Source organism: Ixodes scapularis, unplaced genomic scaffold (assembly GCF_016920785.2).
Source record: "Ixodes scapularis isolate PalLabHiFi unplaced genomic scaffold, ASM1692078v2 PGA_scaffold13__105_contigs__length_92229423, whole genome shotgun sequence".
In the NCBI taxonomy this organism is placed as follows: Eukaryota; Metazoa; Arthropoda; class Arachnida; order Ixodida; family Ixodidae; genus Ixodes; species Ixodes scapularis.
The window spans coordinates 36,508,432-36,529,434 of record NW_024609839.1 but is presented as its reverse complement, the minus strand read 5'-3'; the positions used below and the strand labels follow the sequence as shown (position 1 = coordinate 36,529,434).

General features: G+C 47.0%; 4 protein-coding genes across 4 annotated transcripts; 2 read left to right on the top strand and 2 right to left on the bottom strand.

Annotated features, from left to right (window-relative positions):
• Positions 1 to 2,346: 2,346 nt before the first annotated feature.
• On the top strand, positions 2,347 to 6,999 carry LOC120839830. The gene has a single exon (XM_040500849.1). It carries the CDS (start codon positions 2,378 to 2,380, stop codon positions 3,572 to 3,574), a length of 1,197 nt encoding a protein of 398 aa, XP_040356783.1. The 5' UTR covers positions 2,347 to 2,377; the 3' UTR covers positions 3,575 to 6,999.
• A 2,486-nt stretch (positions 7,000 to 9,485) lies between these two features.
• LOC115323178 lies at positions 9,486 to 17,126 on the top strand. The gene is made up of 4 exons (XM_040210201.2): positions 9,486 to 9,782; positions 10,618 to 10,791; positions 10,955 to 11,129; positions 12,397 to 17,126. The coding sequence occupies exons 1-4, from the start codon at positions 9,613 to 9,615 to the stop codon at positions 13,447 to 13,449; spliced, it is 1,572 nt and encodes a 523-aa protein (XP_040066135.1). The 5' UTR covers positions 9,486 to 9,612; the 3' UTR covers positions 13,450 to 17,126.
• On the bottom strand, positions 13,856 to 17,258 carry LOC120839825. The gene is made up of 4 exons (XM_040210190.3): positions 17,248 to 17,258; positions 16,846 to 16,979; positions 16,722 to 16,786; positions 13,856 to 16,430 (listed from the first exon to the last, which is right to left on the bottom strand). Exons 1-4 carry the CDS (start codon positions 17,256 to 17,258, stop codon positions 16,029 to 16,031), a joined length of 612 nt encoding a protein of 203 aa, XP_040066124.1. The 3' UTR covers positions 13,856 to 16,028.
• A 104-nt stretch (positions 17,259 to 17,362) lies between these two features.
• LOC120839835 lies at positions 17,363 to 18,661 on the bottom strand. The gene is made up of 3 exons (XM_040210200.3): positions 18,427 to 18,661; positions 18,284 to 18,344; positions 17,363 to 17,743 (listed from the first exon to the last, which is right to left on the bottom strand). The coding sequence occupies exons 1-3, from the start codon at positions 18,622 to 18,624 to the stop codon at positions 17,373 to 17,375; spliced, it is 630 nt and encodes a 209-aa protein (XP_040066134.1). The 5' UTR covers positions 18,625 to 18,661; the 3' UTR covers positions 17,363 to 17,372.
• Positions 18,662 to 21,003: the final 2,342 nt, after the last annotated feature.

Genomic DNA, 21,003 nt, shown 5'->3' with positions numbered 1-21,003 from the left:
CCCACCCTGCATAGTGATGTGACCATGAGCCTAAATGGGGCCCTGACGGTTGAAGAAATGGAAACTAACATCGGTGAGATGAAAAGTCGAAAGACTCCCGGTCCGGATGGTCTGCCGGCAAGTTTCTTTAAGAAATGGAAAAAACAACTTTCACCAGTACTTCTTCGTGTATTCAACGAATCATATGAAAAAGGTGTCTTACCGCCATCGTTCCGAAAAGCACATACAATACTTATTCCGAAGTCGAAAGATCCAGACAAGCTACAGCAGATTGGTGGCTACAGGCCAATTAGCTTACTAAATTGTGACTATAAAATATTCGCCCGCCTGCTCGCTGCTCGATTGCAAAATGTGATATCCTCGGTTGTAGGAGACCACCAAACTTGCTCCATAAAAGGAAGAAATATCCAGACAAACCTTCATATTGTACGGTCTATATTAGAAATATGCGAAAGAACTTGTGAAACAGCTGCAATCTTGCAAATTGATCTTTCAAAAGCTTTTGACAGGGTGGAACATCCTTTCCTTTTTGCTCTTCTGAAACATATAAAAGTAGGCGAAACAATTGAGAAAGGCGTGGGACTTTGTTACAATGATATTACGACTAAGTTGGTTATGAACGGATCTCTCACAAAGACCATTCAGGTTCAACGCTCAGTGCTTCAGGGTTGCCCCCTCTCACCATTACTCTTCGACTTGTATTTGGAACCACTCTGCAGAAGCATCATAAACAACAACGCGGTTCAAGGTTTTCGTCTCCACGGTTGCGAGGTGAAAATTCTCGCATATGCAGACGATCTGGTGCTGGTGTGTTCCGATAAACCTAGCATAGTAAACGGAATGTCATGTGTTTCAGACTTCTGTGCCACGTCTGGTGCTGCCATTAACAATGACAAAAGTTGGGGCTCCTGGTGTGGGGAGTGGGGGACAATGCCATCTAAATTTGTAGACATTAGATGGTCAACAAGCAAACCGCAACTTTTAGGGGTACCTTTAAGTGATATGGACAACCCAAAGTCTATGTGGGACAACGTTGGAATGAGTGTTAAAACGGCTGCGCGCATGTGGAACATGAGGTACCTTTCGATCTTTGGTCGAGCTGCCGTTTGCAACATCTTTTTCTTGTCAAAACTGACGTACCTCCTCCAGGTCCTACACTGTTCAAGGACGACGGTCAATATGTTCAATAGGATATTTGCCACATTTATTTGGAGGTCTTCCTATGAACCGATGAGAAGATCTAATTTATTTCGTTCTATCGAAGATGGTGGTCTTGGCCTAGGTCATATTTTTGTGAGGCAATTAATTGCCAGGTGGAAGTTCTTCCAGAAACCACAACACCCATTCCTTGAAATTTGTAAGAAATTATTTTTGACAAACTACATTGAACCTAAGAACCGATTGCAGGTCTCGCACAATATCGGAAAGTTGCGGGGTTTTTATAAGGAAGTAGCAGACACCTTAGATTTCCTAAAAGATAGATTTGATCAGGCCTTTCTAGAGTCATGCTCCAAAATAAGTCTAGTAAAGCAGCTATTTAGAACGTTGTTCCCTGAACCGATATATCGATTAAGCCCGTTCGACCCTCCTTAAAACTGTAATATGGACCTAATGAAAAGAATTAAGAGAATGCCGATTCCGTCAAAATGCAAAACATTCTTCTTTCGCTTCCATTCGCGAACTGTGCCGGTGAAGGAGTGGCTTGAGTCCAGAGGCATTGAGGAAGCATGGTACTGGATTGCAGACTTTGCAAGACTACCGAGACATTTACACATGCTTTTGTAATTTGTGTAGACGCGTTTTTCTTTTGGGATGTTTTCAAAAGGACATTAAGGAAAGATTTCGAGGTGGAAGAAAAAATTCTCCGCTATTTACATTTTTCAGAGCAACTAGACAGTATTCTAGACACGCTTGTCGTTCTAGGGCTTTACAGTCTATGGAAAACCAGAAAGGTTGACACGGAAGGAGGGGTTGACAAGCCTTCATGGGTAAATTTCAAGAACATAGCTTTACCAGTGGGCCAACGGATGGTTAAAGTTTGTGAAGATACGGAATGGAAAGAAGTTGTAACTAATCTTAGCCGTTCCCCGGACATCATATTAAGCAAGCTCTCCAGCTTGTAGCGCAAGCTATGCAGAATGGATGCCTATGCCAACAGCGTAATCTGGTTGGTGAAAAGTGTACGGATGACTCAAATGCTATGCGGTCTTCAGTGACAGTATGTAAATAGTTTGTATCATATTCCAAGTGAGTGAACCATTTGTACATAGTATAGTGTTCTGTAGATAACTGTAAATAAATTTCTGTTTACAAAAAAAAAAAATGCCCCAGTAGCTTAGCGAGTTCGCTTCCGGCTTTCGACGAGAGCGGACGGACGATGATTCGCTCCGATAACGGCGCGTTATCGGCCCACGCGGGCCGAGGAAGCATCGACGCTGCAGCCAGCAGTAGCGATGAGTATCGTGTGGTGTTGCCCCGTTTCCCAGATGGAAAAATGTGTCTGAATTCCGTGTTTTTGCACGCGGACCTGATGGGAAGACCGTACCGTGCTGTGGATTTTCGAGACGGACTGAAGGACATCGTGGACATGACGGACGTGGTTTCAATTGGACAATTCCAAATGAGCCACATATGGATGATCACTCTCGCAAGCATGGCTGCCACAGAAAAGATGAAAAGGATTGGACAACTCACGGTCAAGGGGCGGAAGTGTCTGGTGCTGGATCCCAACGCAAAGGACATTAGGGTAAGGCTACTTTGGCTCCCAACGTATCTGGAAGACAGACGTGTGGTGGAAGCTCTCGAGCCTTACGGTAAAGTTCGTAACATCGTTAGGGAGAAATGGCGAGTCCCGGGAATGGAACACCTGGAAACCATGAACAGAGAAGTCAGCATGACGCTGCACGACGCCGTCAGCTCTTCCGATCTGCCCCATATGATCAAGGTATATGGGGTGCAATCCCTTGTCATTGTGCCTGGAAGACCACCGCTTTGCCTACGGTGCAAAAAAGTAGGCCATATCCGGAAACAGTGCCGCGCACCAAAATGTACCAAGTGCAACAAATTTGGTCACGAAGACAACGAGTGCTACGCGACCTATGCCACGGTGCTGAGGCGCGGTGACGAGGATGCCGAATCGAATCTCGACCAGTTCATGGACGTGTCCGAAGTAGTGGGAGCCAACGGCGAAGTGGGGGCGTCCACGGGCGGCCCTGCAAACAGTCTTCCCTCCGTACCAGGCGAGACCGGCGCCATCGACGACCACCAGCCACAAGACCCAGGAGCCATACCTGTGTCCTCGCAGACTGGGGATGATTCTTCCATGGAGCAAGGCAGTAACTGCGGCAGTGCTGCTACACCTTCGGAGCTGGACGACCGAGACCAAGGTGAAACCAAGCAAGCAGGTCCCTTTCCCGAGGGTCAAGGGAACGGAGTGGACACAAACTCTGCTCTGGGAACTGGTGTCAGTGACGTCAAGCGAAAGAAATTGGAACCGGGGGTCACATACGCAAGTAAGCGCTTAAACGTGTCGAAGCCGCTTGAGCGGCAAGCCCAGGAAAAGCCACCCCCTTAAGCAGCGATGAGCGGTTTCCGCTTCGCCAGCTTAAATGTACGCGGTTTTCATTCGAGGAAAAAGCAGAATCAGCTACACCGTCTACTCGAAGAAAAGGAGATTGACTTTTTAGCAGTACAAGAGACAAAGCTAGAGAATGAGGAAGAGGTTGACCGCGCTTTACCACTTTTTTTGAGAAAATACGAGGTATGTGTCAGCCATGCTGCCGGTCTTTCGGGGGGGTGTTTCTTGTTTATAAAAAAGTCAGTTCAGTTAAGCGAACTAGCTCTGACGGTTGACCTGCAGGGCCGCTTTGTTATGTGTGATTTCCGGGTGCAGGAATGCAAGTGGCGGGTGATTTGTGTGTATGCACCAAACGATGTGAATTCTCGAGTTCAGTTTTTCAATCACTTGCGCTCATACTTGGTGTGTGATAGACTAGTTGTACTCCTTGGAGACTTCAATTGTGTTTGCGACTTAAATGACCGAACGCCGACCAGGCCCCATCTTGATAGAAGTGAACAACTATTGCTCGAAGTAGTCGAAGAGGGAGGCTTGCTAGACGTAGCCAACTTTCAAACAGGAACCAAACTCATACAGTTCACGCACTTTCAACGGGCGTCGCATGCCCGACTAGACAGGTTGTATTGTTCTATTGAACTAATACAACTTTTAAATGCTTATACTGTGGAACCTGTGTCATTCACAGATCACTGCATGGTTGCGATAACGATTGGACAAAAACGGAGGAAGCATAAGCGCATCAATTGGAAACTTTGGAAGCTAAATTCTCAGCTACTTAAAGATGAGTTTTTCGTGTCCGAAACGCGAAAATTACTTAGAAAAGCAGGTCAAAACGGGGAAAACATTTTTGCGAGGTGGGAAACCTTTAAGCAAGACGCAAAACAATTGGCAATCGAAAGAGCAAGCACGCTTAATTATTACAAGCACGAAAAAGAAAAGCAACTCCAGCGTGACTTGCATCTTTTATACGAGCTGGAATGCAAAAATCCTGGCTACGGAACAAAAGACATAGAGTACATAAAAGCTCAGCTTGACAGTCTTTATCAGGAACGGTACGCGGGCGCGGTCGTGCGGTCGAGGGCAGAAAAGTTTCTCTTGGGAGAGCAACCCACAAAGAAGGCGTTGGAAGACGAAAAGAGACACGCACTGAGTAAGGAAATACTAGAGATAGAGCACAGAAACAGAATCGTCACTGATAAGGAGGAGATCGAACGCGTCTTTCTTGATCACTATCGAGCACTGCTAAGCTGTCCCGCATTCGCAGACGATACCAAGGGTCTTGCAAAATTGATAACGTTACTACCGCGACTGAGTGAAGACTGTGCTGAAACCCTTGAAGAACCGATTAGTGTGCAAGAAATTGTAAATGCTGTGGACGCTCTCCCACAAGGAAAAACACCGGGACCCGACGGGATAATCGCTGAGTTTTATAAAGTGCACAAGAACGAGATTTGTCTCGTGCTGCATGAAGTTTTTCAAGAGGCCTACAAGGCAAACGCGCTCCCGCCTTCGTTTCTACGGGCACACACGGTGTTTATTCCAAAAGAAATGGACAACAACCAACGACGCTGCGTGAAAGGGTACCGCCCGATAACATTGTGTAATGTGGACTACAAGATATTCGCAAAAGTACTGGCAAACAGAATGCAATCTATTATTTGTGAAGTAGTCGGGGAACATCAAACATGTGGGATAAGGGGTAGAGCAATCCAGAGCAATATTCACGTGGCCCGAAGTGTGTTAGATTGTGTGTCTGGAAGAGGCGACCAAGTTGCAATGTTGCAAATTGATTTAGAGAAAGCGTTTGACCGCGTTCAGCATGATGTCCTTTTCAAGATACTGGCGCATGTAGGCGTTGGGAAGATAATATTACAAGGCGTTAAGATGTCGTACACCAACTGCTATACGAGTTTGGTGCTTAACAATAACGTGACGGAAAGTATACCAGTCCATTCTTCTGTGAGGCAAGGGTGCCCGCTGTCCCCCTTACTTTTTTCTTTGTACCTCGAACCACTGTGTCAGAGCATAATCCAAAGTTCAAATGTCCGAGGATATATCCTGCACAGCGTTGAAACCAAAGTCTTGGCTTATGCGGATGACGTTGCGTTTTTCTGCACTGATAAAACGAGTGTAAGCCACGCCTTGCGGTTGACGCACACTTTCTGCAAAGCCACGGGTGCCTCGGTGAACCTGCAAAAGTGCAGGGGCTTCTGGCACGGAACGTGGGCGAGCACGCCCGAAGTTTTCGAGGACATCCATTGGAGCTGCACTCCATGCAACTACCTCGGTGTGCCACTGGAGAGCCACAGAAACAGCACGACCTATTGGTCAACTGTAGCAGCAGATATCGACAAGCGCTCCAAGCGCTGGATCCACCGAGATCTGTCGATTTTTACGAGAGCAACTATATGCAACGTTTTTTTGATTGCCAAGCTTTGGTATGTGCTACAAGTTCTACACTGTGCAAGGAGCAATATACAAAAGTTTCACCGTGTCTTTGCGGTTTTCATATGGACTTCAACTTGGGAGCCTATGCGACGGGAAAACCTTTTCCGTAGTGTCGCAGACGGGGGTGTGGGCCTGCCCCACTTATTCGTTAGACAGTTGGTATCACGATTTCTTTTTTTAAGAGACCAGGAAGTCCCTTTTATTCGCGAAGTCATCCAAAACCAGCTGGCATCCTTTATCCCCACTTTTGTTGTGTCAACCGTTGAATATCACCCACCAAGACTGGTGGGATACCTGAAAGAGGTTGTTGACGCCTTTAATTTGCTAGCAGTCCGTTTTTCTCGGGAGTACCTCGCAACTGTCTCGAGGAAAAAACTAACACGGGATCTTGTTGATATTCTCTTCCCAACGCCAATATACCGAGTCTTGTACAAAAATCACCCTGGGCAGGATGTGCTGTGTCGTGTAAAAAAGATGGGAATTCCTCCTAGGATCAAAACATTCTTCTTCAAATTACATTGTTCTATTTTACCCACCAAGGTATGGTTGCAGGAGAAGGGTATCTTTGTTCCATGGACTGTAAACTGCTTATTGTGTAAGGAGCCCGAAACTGTTGAGCACATTTTTATCAACTGCTGGGACGCAATTTTTTTTTGGGATGTGTTGCAGCGAACTTTGCGCAAGAGCCTAGATATTACACCGCATTCCATTCGTTTTCTGCCCGTAACGCCAGGGGACACCGTTCCGTATGACCTCATTATGCTCCTTAGTTTATACAGCATGTGGAAATCCCGAATGGACGTGCGAAATGCCGTTCAGACCCCGAAGTCTGTGCATTGTTATTTCATTCAACTGGTGGCACAAGTCACCAGCGTGTACGAAGGTCGCGACACAAAGCCCGATTGGGTACCATTGTTTAACAAATTGTTACAGATGAAAGAACTGTAGTGATAAATGAGGGACCTATTTTTGTAGTGCGATATTTTTGTGTGCTCTGACTCTCCGTTTTTGTTTCCCATGAAATAAAGAAAAAAAAAAAAAAAGCCCCAGTAGCTTAGCGGAAAAGACGTCCGGTTCACACGCGGTAGGACCGGGTTCGATTCCCCGTGAATTGTTTATTTTTTTTTCAAACATTTTCCGATGTTTACACATCTTTTTCTTTTTTTTACAATCATCACTGAAGAAACGAACAAAAAAATAACAAACAAATGTTGTGGACGATGCTTCGCTAAACTAAACGGTATGGGATTTCCGTTTTGACACCTGCGAACTCAATGTAATCACTTTCCACAAAATGCAAGGAGCATATAAATCAGGTAGCGTCCGCTTTCCGAGGTGCCCCTAAATGTTCTACAGGAATTGCAGCCAGCCATTGGTCCCGATCCCGTTGATCTTTCGGAAACTCTGTCGCACAATGCCACTTCTGTTTCGGAAGCGGGACATGTGAGCCAGCTCTTCACGCAACATCTTGGGTGTATTCTTTTCGGAGCCGATCATGGAAATTCACCACGGGCACTCACCACTCATCTCCAACTCCTCAATGTACAAAACAACTCATCTTGGAGTACAGAACAACGAGCGGAACAAACATAACTGCAAAAGAATCACACGGCGAGCAGTTCCCGCACGCCGCATCGCACGCCGTGTCGTCTGCTACAGAGAGGAGAAAAAAAAAAAAAAGCACGGTCGGGTGTAGCCACGTGACTTCCGCCACTCACTCTCTTCTCTCCACTTTTCCGATCTCCGTCGGGTTTCGGTTTCGGTTTCGAGCAGTTGCGTCTTTTGGCTTTATTAAAAAAAATACGCTACTCTGTTGCAAAATATTAATTGGGTAGTCCTCCGACACCATAATGAAGCGCCTGGCAAAAAATAAAAAAAATTTTTTTGGGGGGTGTCAGTGTCCCTTTAAAGGGACACTGACAGGGTATTTATGCTCGCCGAGGTTTTTAGTTGTACGTGACATATAGGAGCTCAACTACCCAGAACAGAATTTGCGGCTCGAAATTCGGTTTCTTTCCGCCCGAAAACCGCCGATCAAGAATTGGCCGGTTCGAGTCTCGCTCACTCTCTTTTTCGCGGTCACGGGCCGTTTTCTAAGGTATCGATGCGACCACCAAATTTAATCAAAGTCGTGGGTCACTGAAGGCACACGCTAAATATTAAAAATAGAAAAAAATATGAAACCCATTTTTTGTGGCTTCTAAAAAGCTGTAAATACGTTGATTGAAAAAAAAAAGTTCCACAGACAACCGGAAGCATTCTGTGCGTTCGTCGTTTCGCGTATCGTGGGACTCGCGGGAACGGCGATGGCAGCGGACGACGGGCGTGGGACCTCTATTTCAGAACTGTCGTTCGCGGTACCGGCGAATTCTGTCTACCGTTAAAAAAGAAATTTGGGACTGATCAAAAGAATTGGTATTCATCCTGTACGACACGCCCGGCCACCAAGCCGATTTGCACGAAGACGTCGCCGAGCCGTCGCTCCCTTCTCGTGGCTGAAGACAACGCTCGCGCAAACGTCAAGTACGACGTGTCTACTTCGAGTTGAATATGCACGCGTACGATTTCTTTACTAGGTGCGAATGTCCCCAAAGCGTGGTGCTTCCCGACTTCGACCCGGGAGTGCTTTTGCTAGAGAAAAATCGACAGCAAACTTTCCAAGTTACAGTTTACCGGCTGAATTATTACTATGGAAAGAGAACTACCAGAAACCGGATGCTCCAGTAGCTCAGTGGGAAAGACGTCCGCTTCAGACGCGTTGGGACCAAGTTCGATCCCCCGTGATTTTTTTTTTTTTCAAACATTTTTTGATGTTTACATATCTTTTTCTTTTTTTTTACAATCATCACTTAAGAAACGAACAAAAAAATAACAAACAAATGTTGTGGACGATACTTTGCTGAACTAAACGGTATGGAATTTCCGTTCTGACACCTGCGAACTCAATGTAATCACTTTCCACAACATGCAAGGAGCATATAAATCAGGTAGCGTCCGCTTTCCGAGGTGCCCGTAAATGTTCTACAGGAATTGCAGCCAGCCATTGGTCCCGATCCCGTTGATCTTTCGGAAACTCTGTCGCACAATGCCACTTTTTTTCGGATGCAGGACATGTGAGCCAGCTCTTCACGCAACATCTTGGGTTTATTCTTTTCGGAGCCGATCATGGAAATTCACCACGGGCACTCACTACTCATCTCCAACTCCTCAATGTACAAAACAACTCATCTTGGAGTACAGAACAACGAGCGGAACAGACATAACTGCAAAAGAATCGCACGGCAAGCAGTTCCCGCACGCCGCATCGCACGCCGTGTCGTCTGCTACCAAAGGGGACAGAAAAAAAAACAAAAACGCACGGTCGGGTGCATACCCGCTGGGCAGTCAAGTTTTGCCTGACACGTCGCGCCATCTAGTATGAAATATTTACAACACTGAGTCGGCTCCCTCGCCCTTTTTTGTTTTGCTCACGTACTGCGACGTACTGCGCAATACGGCTCGCCTTGCTAGTTCTGTTGGATTACTGCGTCGGTTCTGACTCTATATTTTATGGTTAGAACGCTGTCAACTGTACCGTTTAATCCCGCATGGCTCCGCCGAAGAGCAAACATTCGAAGGCATCGAAGTGTCGGTACTGTTGCGTGAAAGACTGCCACCAGCGTGAAGGCCTAGCGGGCGTGAAGCTCCACAGGTTCCCATCGAGGCCGTGGGAAAAAGAACGCCGTGGAAGATGGATAAATGCCGTAAGACGCGTCAAGTAAGTGTTCCAGTTACATATCGTCATTTGAGGTGTATCTGGTTTAATGTTGGCGATTGGTGCGCTTGAAGCGCTGCCCTAGGCTCGATCGTTCGATGCGACGACTCCGTGGGTGTCCAAACAGGACACTACAAAACGCACCACTCCGACAAATCGTGAAAATTGAAGCGGACGCGCCCGCTTCAAGCCCGCTTCAATTTTCACGATTTGTCGGAGTCGTGCGTTTTGTAGTGTCCTGTTTGGACACCCCTTTCAGCGGAGCCAGGTTGACGTGCGCGTAATTGTTAGCTGTGTCGTTTACCGGCTGCGTACTTCAAGTTGCTCCGCGGACACTTTTTATTTGAACGATGTTTTAAGGGCTGCGCTAATATTTCAGACAGTACTCGCTTAAGCAGCGGCTCGTAAAAAGTTTTGCCGGTACCAGTGCGCTGAGAAAGCTCCTTCGCGAGGCCGCGCTTTCCGATTCCCGAACCGGCTACCGTTTTAATTCTAGTAGTAATGTGAATTTAATTCATAACTGCATACTGTCTAATGTTGGTGAGCTGCTTTGGGCATGTGTCTGTGAAATGTCGTTTGAGCAGCTATCAGCGAGGTGATTTAAATCGCTGCTCATAGTATAACTAAGTGCTTTTAAACAGTAATGTGGCCTTGGGGACTGACCCTGCTTGGTAGGTCCTGATTTACCGCGGCTATGATTTCACTGAGGGGTAAAGAACCCTAAACCATATTAAATAAAGATAGGCATGAAGCACTAGTAAAACTGGTAGCTTACATGCCTTGCTGCATTCTACATGCAAGTCGGGTTTGATCCTAATTTTTTACTCGTACGCTTCAGTGATGATGGCTCGGACTGGATGCCCAGCAAGAACTCCAGAATATGCTCGGACCATTTCGTGAACAACGAGCCAAGCAACATCGAGAGCCACCCCGGTTATATCCCAACGCAATTTCCACTTGTGTACAAGAAGCGGAATTCGGATCCCGATGCGCAAGTCAGGAGGTTTGGCAGGTAAATGTTTACTCAACTTATTTCTATTTGGACAATGAGTTTGTGTAGAGTGCCATCCAATAGTACCGCAAGTGGCTGCTTTTGCCTAAAGCGTCACAAAAGTATGCTTCTCCCTTGAGTGAAATTAGCAGGAATGTAGATTTTGGTTGTGACATATTTCCAGGTGGAGGGAGAGAGCAGCTGGTGCAGCTACTTCATGTCCACCATCTCTGGGACCACAACAGTCAGGTACCACAAGCCCAGTACCTGATGAGCACAATTTGGATTGCAGCGAAAGCCCGGAACATGGACTACTGCCCCCCTGTCAAGCTGTTGAACTTCATGAGAAGTGTTCAGTGGTAAGTTATGAGTAGGGTGTGTACTTTCCGGTGTTTATTTGTGAGAAAAATGAGCGGATGTTTTTCGGTGTTTATTTATTTTCAAAACACCGTTGTATTTCGGTGGAACGTCTCACGACGAGGCTAAAATCAGTGATTATCGGTGGAAAAATGTGATTGATCACAGGCAGAGAGTTCCAATTTTACTCACATATTTTATGCACTTCTTCTCTAGGAAGCATCTATTTCTCACACTTGGTTGTTATAGTAGATGCAAGCATACTTCAAGAGGCTTGCATCCTTCATGGCAGCACGTTTCTTGCGGTTCACAACCCGCAATTCTGAAAACGCACGCTCCTGTACGACACGGATGTTGGCAATGTCTTCCAGGAACCACAGCAATCTCTCAATACATGGCTTGCACCGACATCACTTGGCCAGACACAATGGGGAAAGGGCACGTGAGAGCCTACCCTCCACTGCAATAATTTTTCCCCAAAAGGGGGCCATGGGAGACACAATAGAGGAAAGGCGTGTGAGAGCTTAGCTTCCACTGCGTTTACTAGAGCGCTTTTGACCCCAGAAAGAAGGGCGGACTGACGCCATGTGCAAGCCATGTATAAACACTGGAAGGATGCAGGATCCACGAGATAACACGTTTGACGAACCTCTACGGGGAAACGGTTTCGCTAGGTCGGAATTATGCCACGACCGGTTTTTTCGGTTTTAACCAACGGATGTTTATCGGTGTTTTTCGGTTAAAACCGGAAAATACACACCCTAGTTATGAGTAAGGTTCCGTGTTTTCGGTATATACCGATAAAAACCGAAACATAGCCCCCCAAAGAGTCTTTCTAGAAATCGGTGAAAACCGAAAAACACTGAACTGAAGCCTCTGCTTGAATAAGTAAAACCCTAGTTTTACAGGAACCTTCATCAGCAGCTTTATCTGCGTAGACCGCAAAAACTGACTGCACTGAACTGTCCGAGAGGTGGCTTCTTTCTTTGGAAATTGTTTCTAGAAGTGCAATTTACCAATAAATTGCGGGTATAGAGTTCTGTTTTCGAGAAACACTGTAGATATGCCTTCAATCTTACAACATAAACCCCGATAAACCCCTATTTCTGGCCGACACTAAAAAGAAACACAGAAAACAAAGAACCCTAATTATGAGCCAACTTGCAAATTATAAAAATTTTAAAAAAGCATGTTAGTTTTGGGCTGTTTGCTGAGCACTATAGCTTTCATTGACAGCCTGACTAAGTCCTACCACTACTGCTTTTACAGGAGACCCAGACGGACAGCTTTGGAGCTTACTGTAAGAGCTTCTCAGTGTACACATGCTCCCTACAAGGCGGGGAGGGCTGTACACAGATCACACATCGTGAGGTCTACGACGCTGAGGTGCAGCATAAGCCACAAGTATCTTCAAGGCCCTCAGGTCCCAACGAGAGGACAAGCTTTTTTGGAGGGTATGAGAGTATCCAGCATTCCGAGGATGCTTTGCGGGACATTTGTAATGTGAGCATGCAAGTGTTTTCCCTACTTTTGAGCATGCTGCCCCTTCTTCCTGAGCGCAGCTGCGATGTCTCTCTTCCGAACAGGTTGCTGTTGTTTCTGGTAAAACTGAAACTGGGACTGAGGTACACCGCACTTGGCGTCTTGTTTGACATAGACAGGACGACTGCATCACGCCACTTTCGGGCAGTGTTGACAACCTTGACTGCTGCGACACGCAACTGGATTTTTCGGCCTCCGTCGAGTATTATAAGAGCAACCTTGCCGGATTGCTTCAAGGCAAACTATCCGGAGTGCAGGATGATAATCGACTGCACTGAAGTCAGGACAGAGGAACCAAGTAGCGTAGGTCAGCAGCGTGTGCTCTACTCAAGCTATAAGAGTGGGTACACGCTGAAGTTTTTGGTGGCGATTACACCCAACGGGGTGATTTGTTTTTGTTCAAAGGCCTACGGAGGCCGCTGTTCGGACACCCACGTAACAGTGGATTCCGGCTTCCTGGGTGTGGTACAGCCTGGGGATGTTATTTTAGCAGACAAAGGGTTCCCAGGCATCAAGGCAGGTCTGAAGGACACCGATGCTGTACTGGTGATGCCCCCTTTCCTTTCTGGGAATGGGCAGTTTAGTGAACAGGAAGTGCAGGATACATACAACATTGCGCAGGTACGCATTCATGTGGAGCGAATGATCCAAAGGATCAAGGTTTATAACATCCTCAAAATGACAGTGCCCATAACTCTAATCCCATTGATGGATGATGTGTTCCATATGTGTTCTGTGCTTGCAAACTTGCAGCCTGCAATCATCAAGCCGTATGACTAAACTTCGCATGTAGGCCATTCCATTGAGCTTAGGTTTTCAAACTGCATTCCTAGGGACCCTTGGATTTTTCGGTGCACCCTCGGAGGTTCCCTGCCCTCCCCAACTTCCACAATCGTCCCTCCCACCGAGTAAAATATTTTTCACACTACAAGTACTATTTCACCAGAACCAAGCCATCCATTGATGCATAACTGTGCACCAAAATTTGGGAGTTTTGCATGCCAAACCAACGACGGGCATCTGGCACGCCCAAGCGGAGGACTGAGGATTAATTTGGACCACCTGGGGATTTTTTGACGTGCAACCGAAAGCTCGGTTACACGGCGCCTTCTCCGCAATAAGCCTCTGTCAGATTGCGGGCACCTCGGCCGTTATTCGAACCCGCTGCATGGGTGTCCGTAGGCAGGCGCTCTCACCTTGGAGCCACCGAGGCGGCTATAAGTATGCACCAAACATTGGTTATGTAGTGTGTGTATAGTATTGTTTCATGGGCACAATCAGGCTATCTACCAAGTTGGTTCTTTCAAATTCCCTGACTTTTCCGGGGGTTTTCCTGACTATCTTGATCAAATTCCTTGACTCCTTCGGTCAAGGACAACTTTTAGGGCAATATTATTCAGCCCTGCCATGCAGATACGTGTTTGTCTCGTTTCAGTCCACACTGCCATACCCTTTCACTGGCCATTTTCCCTGATTTAGCCAATGTTTTGACAATTTCTCTAATAATTCATTGATATTTCCAGACAGTGCGAATTTCTGACAATTCCAGGTCTTCCAGGTTGGTTTGCCTCAATTATCACTTAGGAAATATTCAAGTTCTCTGGGACTGGAAAGTTTGAAAACACTTGGCATGGAGTGGCCACAATATGAAATGTAAAGTAGACTGTATGATACAAGCAGCATAAGCACGACTCAAGCACTTTGCTCAGCTAGGGTATTGATGGGTGACAAACTTGACTGCTTAAAGAGATACTACAACGAAATTTTGCGCTCATTTTTTGGTCTATATGCGTTGGAAGGAGCAGTATCACATCGAACACACCAATATCTTCTTAAAAAAGTCACGAAAAGGAATTTTAAAAACAAATTAAACGATTAGTAAAGAGCACCTGGTGGATGTCGCTAAAGCCTCATTCGTAATGCCCATCTAGGAACCTTGACAGCTAGTGACGGTTACTGTCTCGCCTCCGGACTGTCTCGTCATCGGCCACGACAAGAGAAGAGCTGAAGGAGGAACTCCCCTCTTCCCGAGAATTCCATTTGTGTGTCCCAAAAGTCGCTATTGTCCCCCTTCAAGATTATAGAAGATTAACCCGTCACTCAAAATTCGTACAAAAGCAGCTGCTTGGGTGGCTGGAATGACTAGGCATTCCTCTCGATGTCAGCCTCGCCGTAGCTTTGCTCGTCCCAAGACGACCTATGTCACATGCTCTGCGCTGGCTGTTTCCGCTGGGGATCTGATGCAGTCGTCCTGTCTATGTCTCCAAGTGCTTGCCAGAGTGGGCCAGGCTCAAAATAGAAACGTGCGATTGTCATTCACGGATATTGTGGATCATATTCAACCTAGTTTTGACCACGACTGGTATATTTCAAATTTGGTTGAAGAATCCCTTTAAAGGGCAAGTCTCTGTGTTGTTTCCACCACACTAGTTTTGCCTGATAGCCATTCAATACCAAGAGAGGAAGAAAAAACTGTTAACTTGTTTGCATTAGTTGTTTCGCACTCTGAGCGCTTGGTCGTTCTAATGTACTTGCAGGGGTGTGTTTTCATTCGCTCTTCTGCGGTGCTGTGCTTGCCACTGAATCTGACACGAGGTGCCGCCTTGTTTAGCAGTTTATCAGCTGTGGCGTGAGGTGCCATTGGTGACGAACTTCTGCTGCGACGCAACGGCCAGAGTTAGTGCTTGTGGCTTTGTGGCTCATATCGCTGGCCAGTAGTGAGTCCGTTTTTTGAATGCGGTGAGTTCTTGCTCTTTTCATATTGCGATAGTCACGGCAAGGCAACTTGAACAGTAAGCTAATTTTGTTTGAAAGGCTGCTCAGGCGATACCAATCGATACGCGCCGTGAAAGTAGAAGCACTCTCTTTAGTCGCAGCACCTCATGCTAGATTCTGCGGCAAGCAACACGTCGCAGAAGAGCGGAAAAACACTCATCCAGAGAATGGTTGGATTATGAAGAATGTTTGCGTTTTCAGTCATGAGAATTCATCCTGTGGAGATCGCAGGAGTAGCATAAAGGTCCAATGGTGGTGTAGCTCATTTTGTCCGAGATGGTACACCTGCCCCCATTGCATTTTTGAAGCCAGCTCTTCCTCAGTGCCTGTGTAAGTACTTTTTAGTAGATAACTTCGGCCATACACTGCTCTTACGAGGCCTCCCTGTGTGGCATGTCATGTCTTGCTGTACAAGTTGCGAAGATATTTCATAGCAAAGTTGCATTTTTCTACGCCTTAGAAGTTGGAACTCGAGCAAATTGAAGCAGGGGTACAACTTTTTATTTCACTGGTTCCTTGAATGCAGTACATGTTGAATGCAGTACATGCAGTGTCTTATGTGGAAATTTCTGAAAATGGTCTATTTAGGACTGGTACTTGCGTGCAAGGGCTGGCAAATACCAATCGAAATAAAAGTCTTGCAGAGTTGGGATGGCGGTGTCCAGGAAGTCGTCATTTCTGGTGACGAGCAGGGTGACATTATCGACACTGGTGTATACAAAAAAGAAACATTCCTCCAAATGCAGAATATACATCAACACCTGCACCTGCGTGTAGTAACGGTGTGATTGTTTCAGACATAGCTTGCCGTCGACATATACTAAGTAGCTGACAAATGTCACCTTCCGGGTGATATCAACGATAAGGCTGTTCCTTATGCTGCTAGGACACTTGATCTCCAAAAGCACGGTGCCAGTGGTCAGTCCGAAGAGCCCGTCAGCACTCCCGCAGAGCCAGGGCTTACCATTATGGACAAGCAGGCCCACCTAAAATGAGAAAAGTGAAATACTGAGCTGAAGGATTCATCTTTTTGCAAATTCATTTGCTTGCATGCCAATCATTTTATGACATGGTTAAACCTGTTTATCACAAAACCTTTCAAAATAACCAATATCTTCAAATTCATGCAGTTTAAATGTGCAGATGAAAGGCCACAGCAAAAACTTTTAAAATCTGCAAGTAGAAGACGTCGAATTGTGAATGATACACTATCACTTCTCAAGCGTAGATGAGATAAACATGATGGAATATTTCCTTGGGGCATCTGCATGACATACCTCAGTGACATGGCCCCGAACCTTTCCTTCAAACAATCGCCGTGCCTTCGGCTCAGTCCGCAAGCCTGTGCAAAAAAGTTGGTGTTAGCTTTCGGAACACTAACAACACAATAAATAAGGCTACCATAGGATGTTGCTTCGCTTGTAAAGCTTTCCTCGTTCATCAGGCTTGAGACGAGCTCCTGTGGGGTCTTTTTGGTTCGGAGGATAGTATGCGCCTTTGAACTTGAAATCCGCATTTTGCGCTCTTGGTACCACCTGTTGGTGCAGGAGCATCAGTGTTAATCGGAGAGACAGTTTGCAGCTCTTGTGAAACAAAGTGTTAATAGTGCCTGATCTTCAGTGCCGTGCCCATGGTAGTGACCCAGGATGATATTGTGCAATAAAAATACACTTTCAAAGCAAGCATAAAGTGTGTCGTTATTCAACGGTCTCACGTCTGTCTGAAGACGGATTTTTTAAAGTTTCGGCATTGAATTATCAGTGCCTACTTTTGTGGGAGACGACATGAAAGAACAGACCTCACTTTAAAAGCATGGTTCAAGTTTTGGCCCTTGCAACAAGTCATACCTCTGGAAAGTACTCCAAACAGGTGTGTTTACAACATGGGTAGCTACTTCCTCAACTGGTGACCCAAAGAGGTAAGAGATCTCACCGTGCACACTTGGATTGTGCCAGCGTCGCCATGCAGAGACTCAGAATGTCGGAACATGCAACTCTTCTTTGAAAGAAGCTTCTCTCAGCATCTGTGAGTTGGTGTAAGCAGTCCCCCAGCTCCTGTCCACACGAAGGCTCAAGCGGAACGTTCTGTAGAAGTTCTTCCACCTCGGACCGCTGCACATTGTCCACCACAAGGTCTAGAATGTCATCCATGGTCTGAGAGCACTCCAATTCCACCTGGTTTTTGTCCATCATTCGCAAAATGTCGGTGAATGGAGTTTCGATGTCTGGAAAGTGGCGAAGGATGTAGCTGGGAGGCATCTCTCGTGGTTGTTGCTTCCTCACGGTGTTGCTGCGGTTTCCTAAGAAAGTAACATTGCACATCATTCACTCGTAAATATGAGCTTGCTGATAATACAAATAAAGATCACAGCACCTAGGATTTCATGCAGACCAGTGCTCTAACTCATAAAAAAAAAGAAATTCAGTCCACTTCAGCACAATGTCAATCAACTTTTGAAAGATAGTTCGTGCTAGTCTCCCTCAATTATTTTCTAAGGCCACTAACGTTTGCAAGCCCATAATTTGCACGAATTGAGTAATGCGCGCGGTCCAAAATGCTGGATTTGCGAAGAATTGGTGTAGCGAAAATCAAGAGTGGGGCGTCGACTTGCGCGATAACTTGTACGGCTCGACGCTTTTGTCACGCGCGGGCGTTGACGCCACGTTAACGCTGCAACTTGTGGTGGTAGTCCTACCTCCAAAGAGATCGGCTATCGACGCCTTGTCATCCAATTTCGGCTTTTTCGAGGGCTTCCCCCACGCCTGAGGCAAGCTGGTACACGCGGCAACTTCGTGTCTGTTGACGTAGTGCACAACAGCGGCGCTGTGTTTGCACTCACCGAGGACGCCGTACCGGCAGGTGCACGACCCGGTGATGATCTTCCGGGACTGTGGGTTTAACTGCGCAAGTAAAACAATAATTATTAGGCTTTTGTCTATACGATTCTCAGTGAAGTATATTTTTATAACAGCTCGCACTCACCCGGATTGTGACGTCGTACACGTGCTTCCCCTGTTGGGAGTGACACTTGGCCGTAATGTCTACGCCGTCCTCTTCTCGCACAGCGTAGACGTGATTATTCTCAAAAAGTCTGTGTCCCTTCTCAAGCGCCTGGTCACGAAAAAACGAGCCGACATCCTCAATATCTCTGAACCCGCAAAACAAGACCAGGGGCGGCATTTTCGGACGCGTACTTGGGTATCATAGCCTGGTGCGTCGCGTGCTGCGTCGTCGATTGGAGCCGTCTCAGTGTTTTCCCAACCTGCCACACTGGCGCTGGCGGTCAATCGACGGTGGCGCGCTCTGTCCACTACCCAGCGGGTATAGAGGTTGGGTGTAGCCACGTGACTTCGGCCAGTCACTCTCTTCTCTCCACTTCTCCGACCTCCGTCGTGTTTTGGTTTCGGTTTCGAGCAGTTGCGTCTTTTGGCTTTATTAAAAAAAATACGCTACTCTGTTGCAAAATATTAATTGGGTAGTCCTCCGACACCATAATAAAGCGCCTGGCAAAAAATAAAAAATTTTTTTTGGGGGGTGTCAGTGTCCCTTTAAAGTTCGCTAACCGTCACTTTCGCACACGAAAGTGACGGCCTGATGATGTATGTAGCTATCCCTTTGGAACGGGGGGTAACGTACTAATCGTGTCCAAGCTGGTGGGCTCCTTTGTGTAGCGCTTCATGTCATTCTCTTTTTTTCCACCAAGTTGCCAGCCGTTGTTTTGTTTTGCGGACCACCCATCTCTCCGCGTAGGGTGTGCTCCGGAGTCGGCCGCCTCTTGAAATCCCAGTGCTTCCGCTAGTGATGGCGCTTGTGCAGATTGTGAAGTTGTAGTGACTGTAGCTCTATAGCCTCCGTGCACACTCACCGGTGGCGTCGCCTGCCGTCCACTGTCGTGGCTGGATGCTTGGTCGGCTTGGGTGTCGGCTAGCTCTCATTGTGGCGTCAGGGCCGGGCAGTAGAAGACCAGGTGTATTATTGTTTCAGCTTCTTGATTACAGAGCCTACACTGTATGGTCATTATCGTCGGCTGTTGCTTTGCTTTGTTGTTCCTCTATTTAGCTCCCCTGCTAATTCACTGAAAGATGTTGGTAACGTGCTTGGAGAGCACTTCGAGAATGTTTCCAGCTCCCGAAATTATCGGACGGAATTTAAACGTTTTAAAGCAAGTGCTGACGTATACCCATGTCCGGTTGTAGCTCTGAGCAACACTCCTTTCACAATGCAAGAACTAGAGGTGGCTCTGGGGTCCAAGAAGAGGTCGGCCCTCTTCTGCCCGTGGGAGTGAAAAACCGAGCCCTGACGTTCAGGAGATGTAGTTCTAGCTTGCCCGTGTATAGCATACACAAGAGGGGAGAAAGAGGGCAGCCCCGTTTCAGGCTCCGTTTCACTTCCACCCTTCTGGACATCACGCCTCCGAACTCAACCGTGGCAGCTCCTCCGTCGTACAATCGTCGTATTAAGTTCGTCAATTGGCTGGGCATATCTCCATCTGTTGGTTCGGAATCACACTAACGGTTGCACCTTAAGGGCGTAGTATTGCTTCCTGCACCAATACGCAACCTTTGTGACGGTGGGGTCGTACTTGAACGGGCCGGCGATGCTGATTATCGTCCCGTCGATGCACCCGATGACGCCCGCAATCCTGCCAAGTAGTCGGAAGCCCCTTTCCAAGTCTACCATCTCGCTTGTCGTTTGGGGGATATTGCAAGTCGTGTTGCAAGTTGCGCCAGGGAACGGTGACAAGATAGAAAGGCAGGACAAGAGGTTTAACAAGGCGACCGGCTCAGAGCCGGGTACGTTCTAGCCACGGGCGCAAGGCACGAGTTCATGCGCACGAGCCGCGGAGCTCTATCTGCTCGGCCGCTCAGTGTAGCGCTATCCAACATCTCCCCCATACAGAAGAGTCAAAGTCGTTGGGGAGCCTTGACGCATCGGCCACTTCTCGTGTGTGAATGAAGATTGCCTTCACATTCTGTACGTGGCTCTTGAGCATCCTCGCTGTCAACGACTTCCGCCTCCCGGACATTTGCAGGAAAAGGAACAAGATGAGTTCGGTTACGTCGCACAACCCCGTTGTCAGTGTCTACGAAGTAAGACCTGGGTTCCTCTGCTGGTCTCTGCACTGTACCTTTCTGCTTGATGTCAGTGATCCAAACTTCATCTCCATTTAGGACTTCAGGCAGTGTGCGTACGCCATGCCGTCGATTGAAGTCTTTCTTCTGGTTTTCTCGGTATAGTTCTTCAAAATCGCGAAGTTTTCTCATGTCTGGCATGTGAGGCATGAGCATCTCGGGAACCATAAAGAGCTTGGTTCGTAAACGTCGACCCATAAGTAGTTCAGCGGGGCTGTAGCCGTTCTTCAGCGGAGTCGACCTGTAAGAGAGAAGGGTCAAGTATGGGTCTTTCGTTTTTTCCATTGATTTCTTGATGCATTTCACGGCTGCTTCCGCAAGTCCATTACTTTGATTAAAATATAGGCTTGAGGTGGTATGCTTGAACCCGTATTCTCGAGCAAATGTAGCGAAATCTGATGACGAGAACTGAGGCCCATTGTCGGAC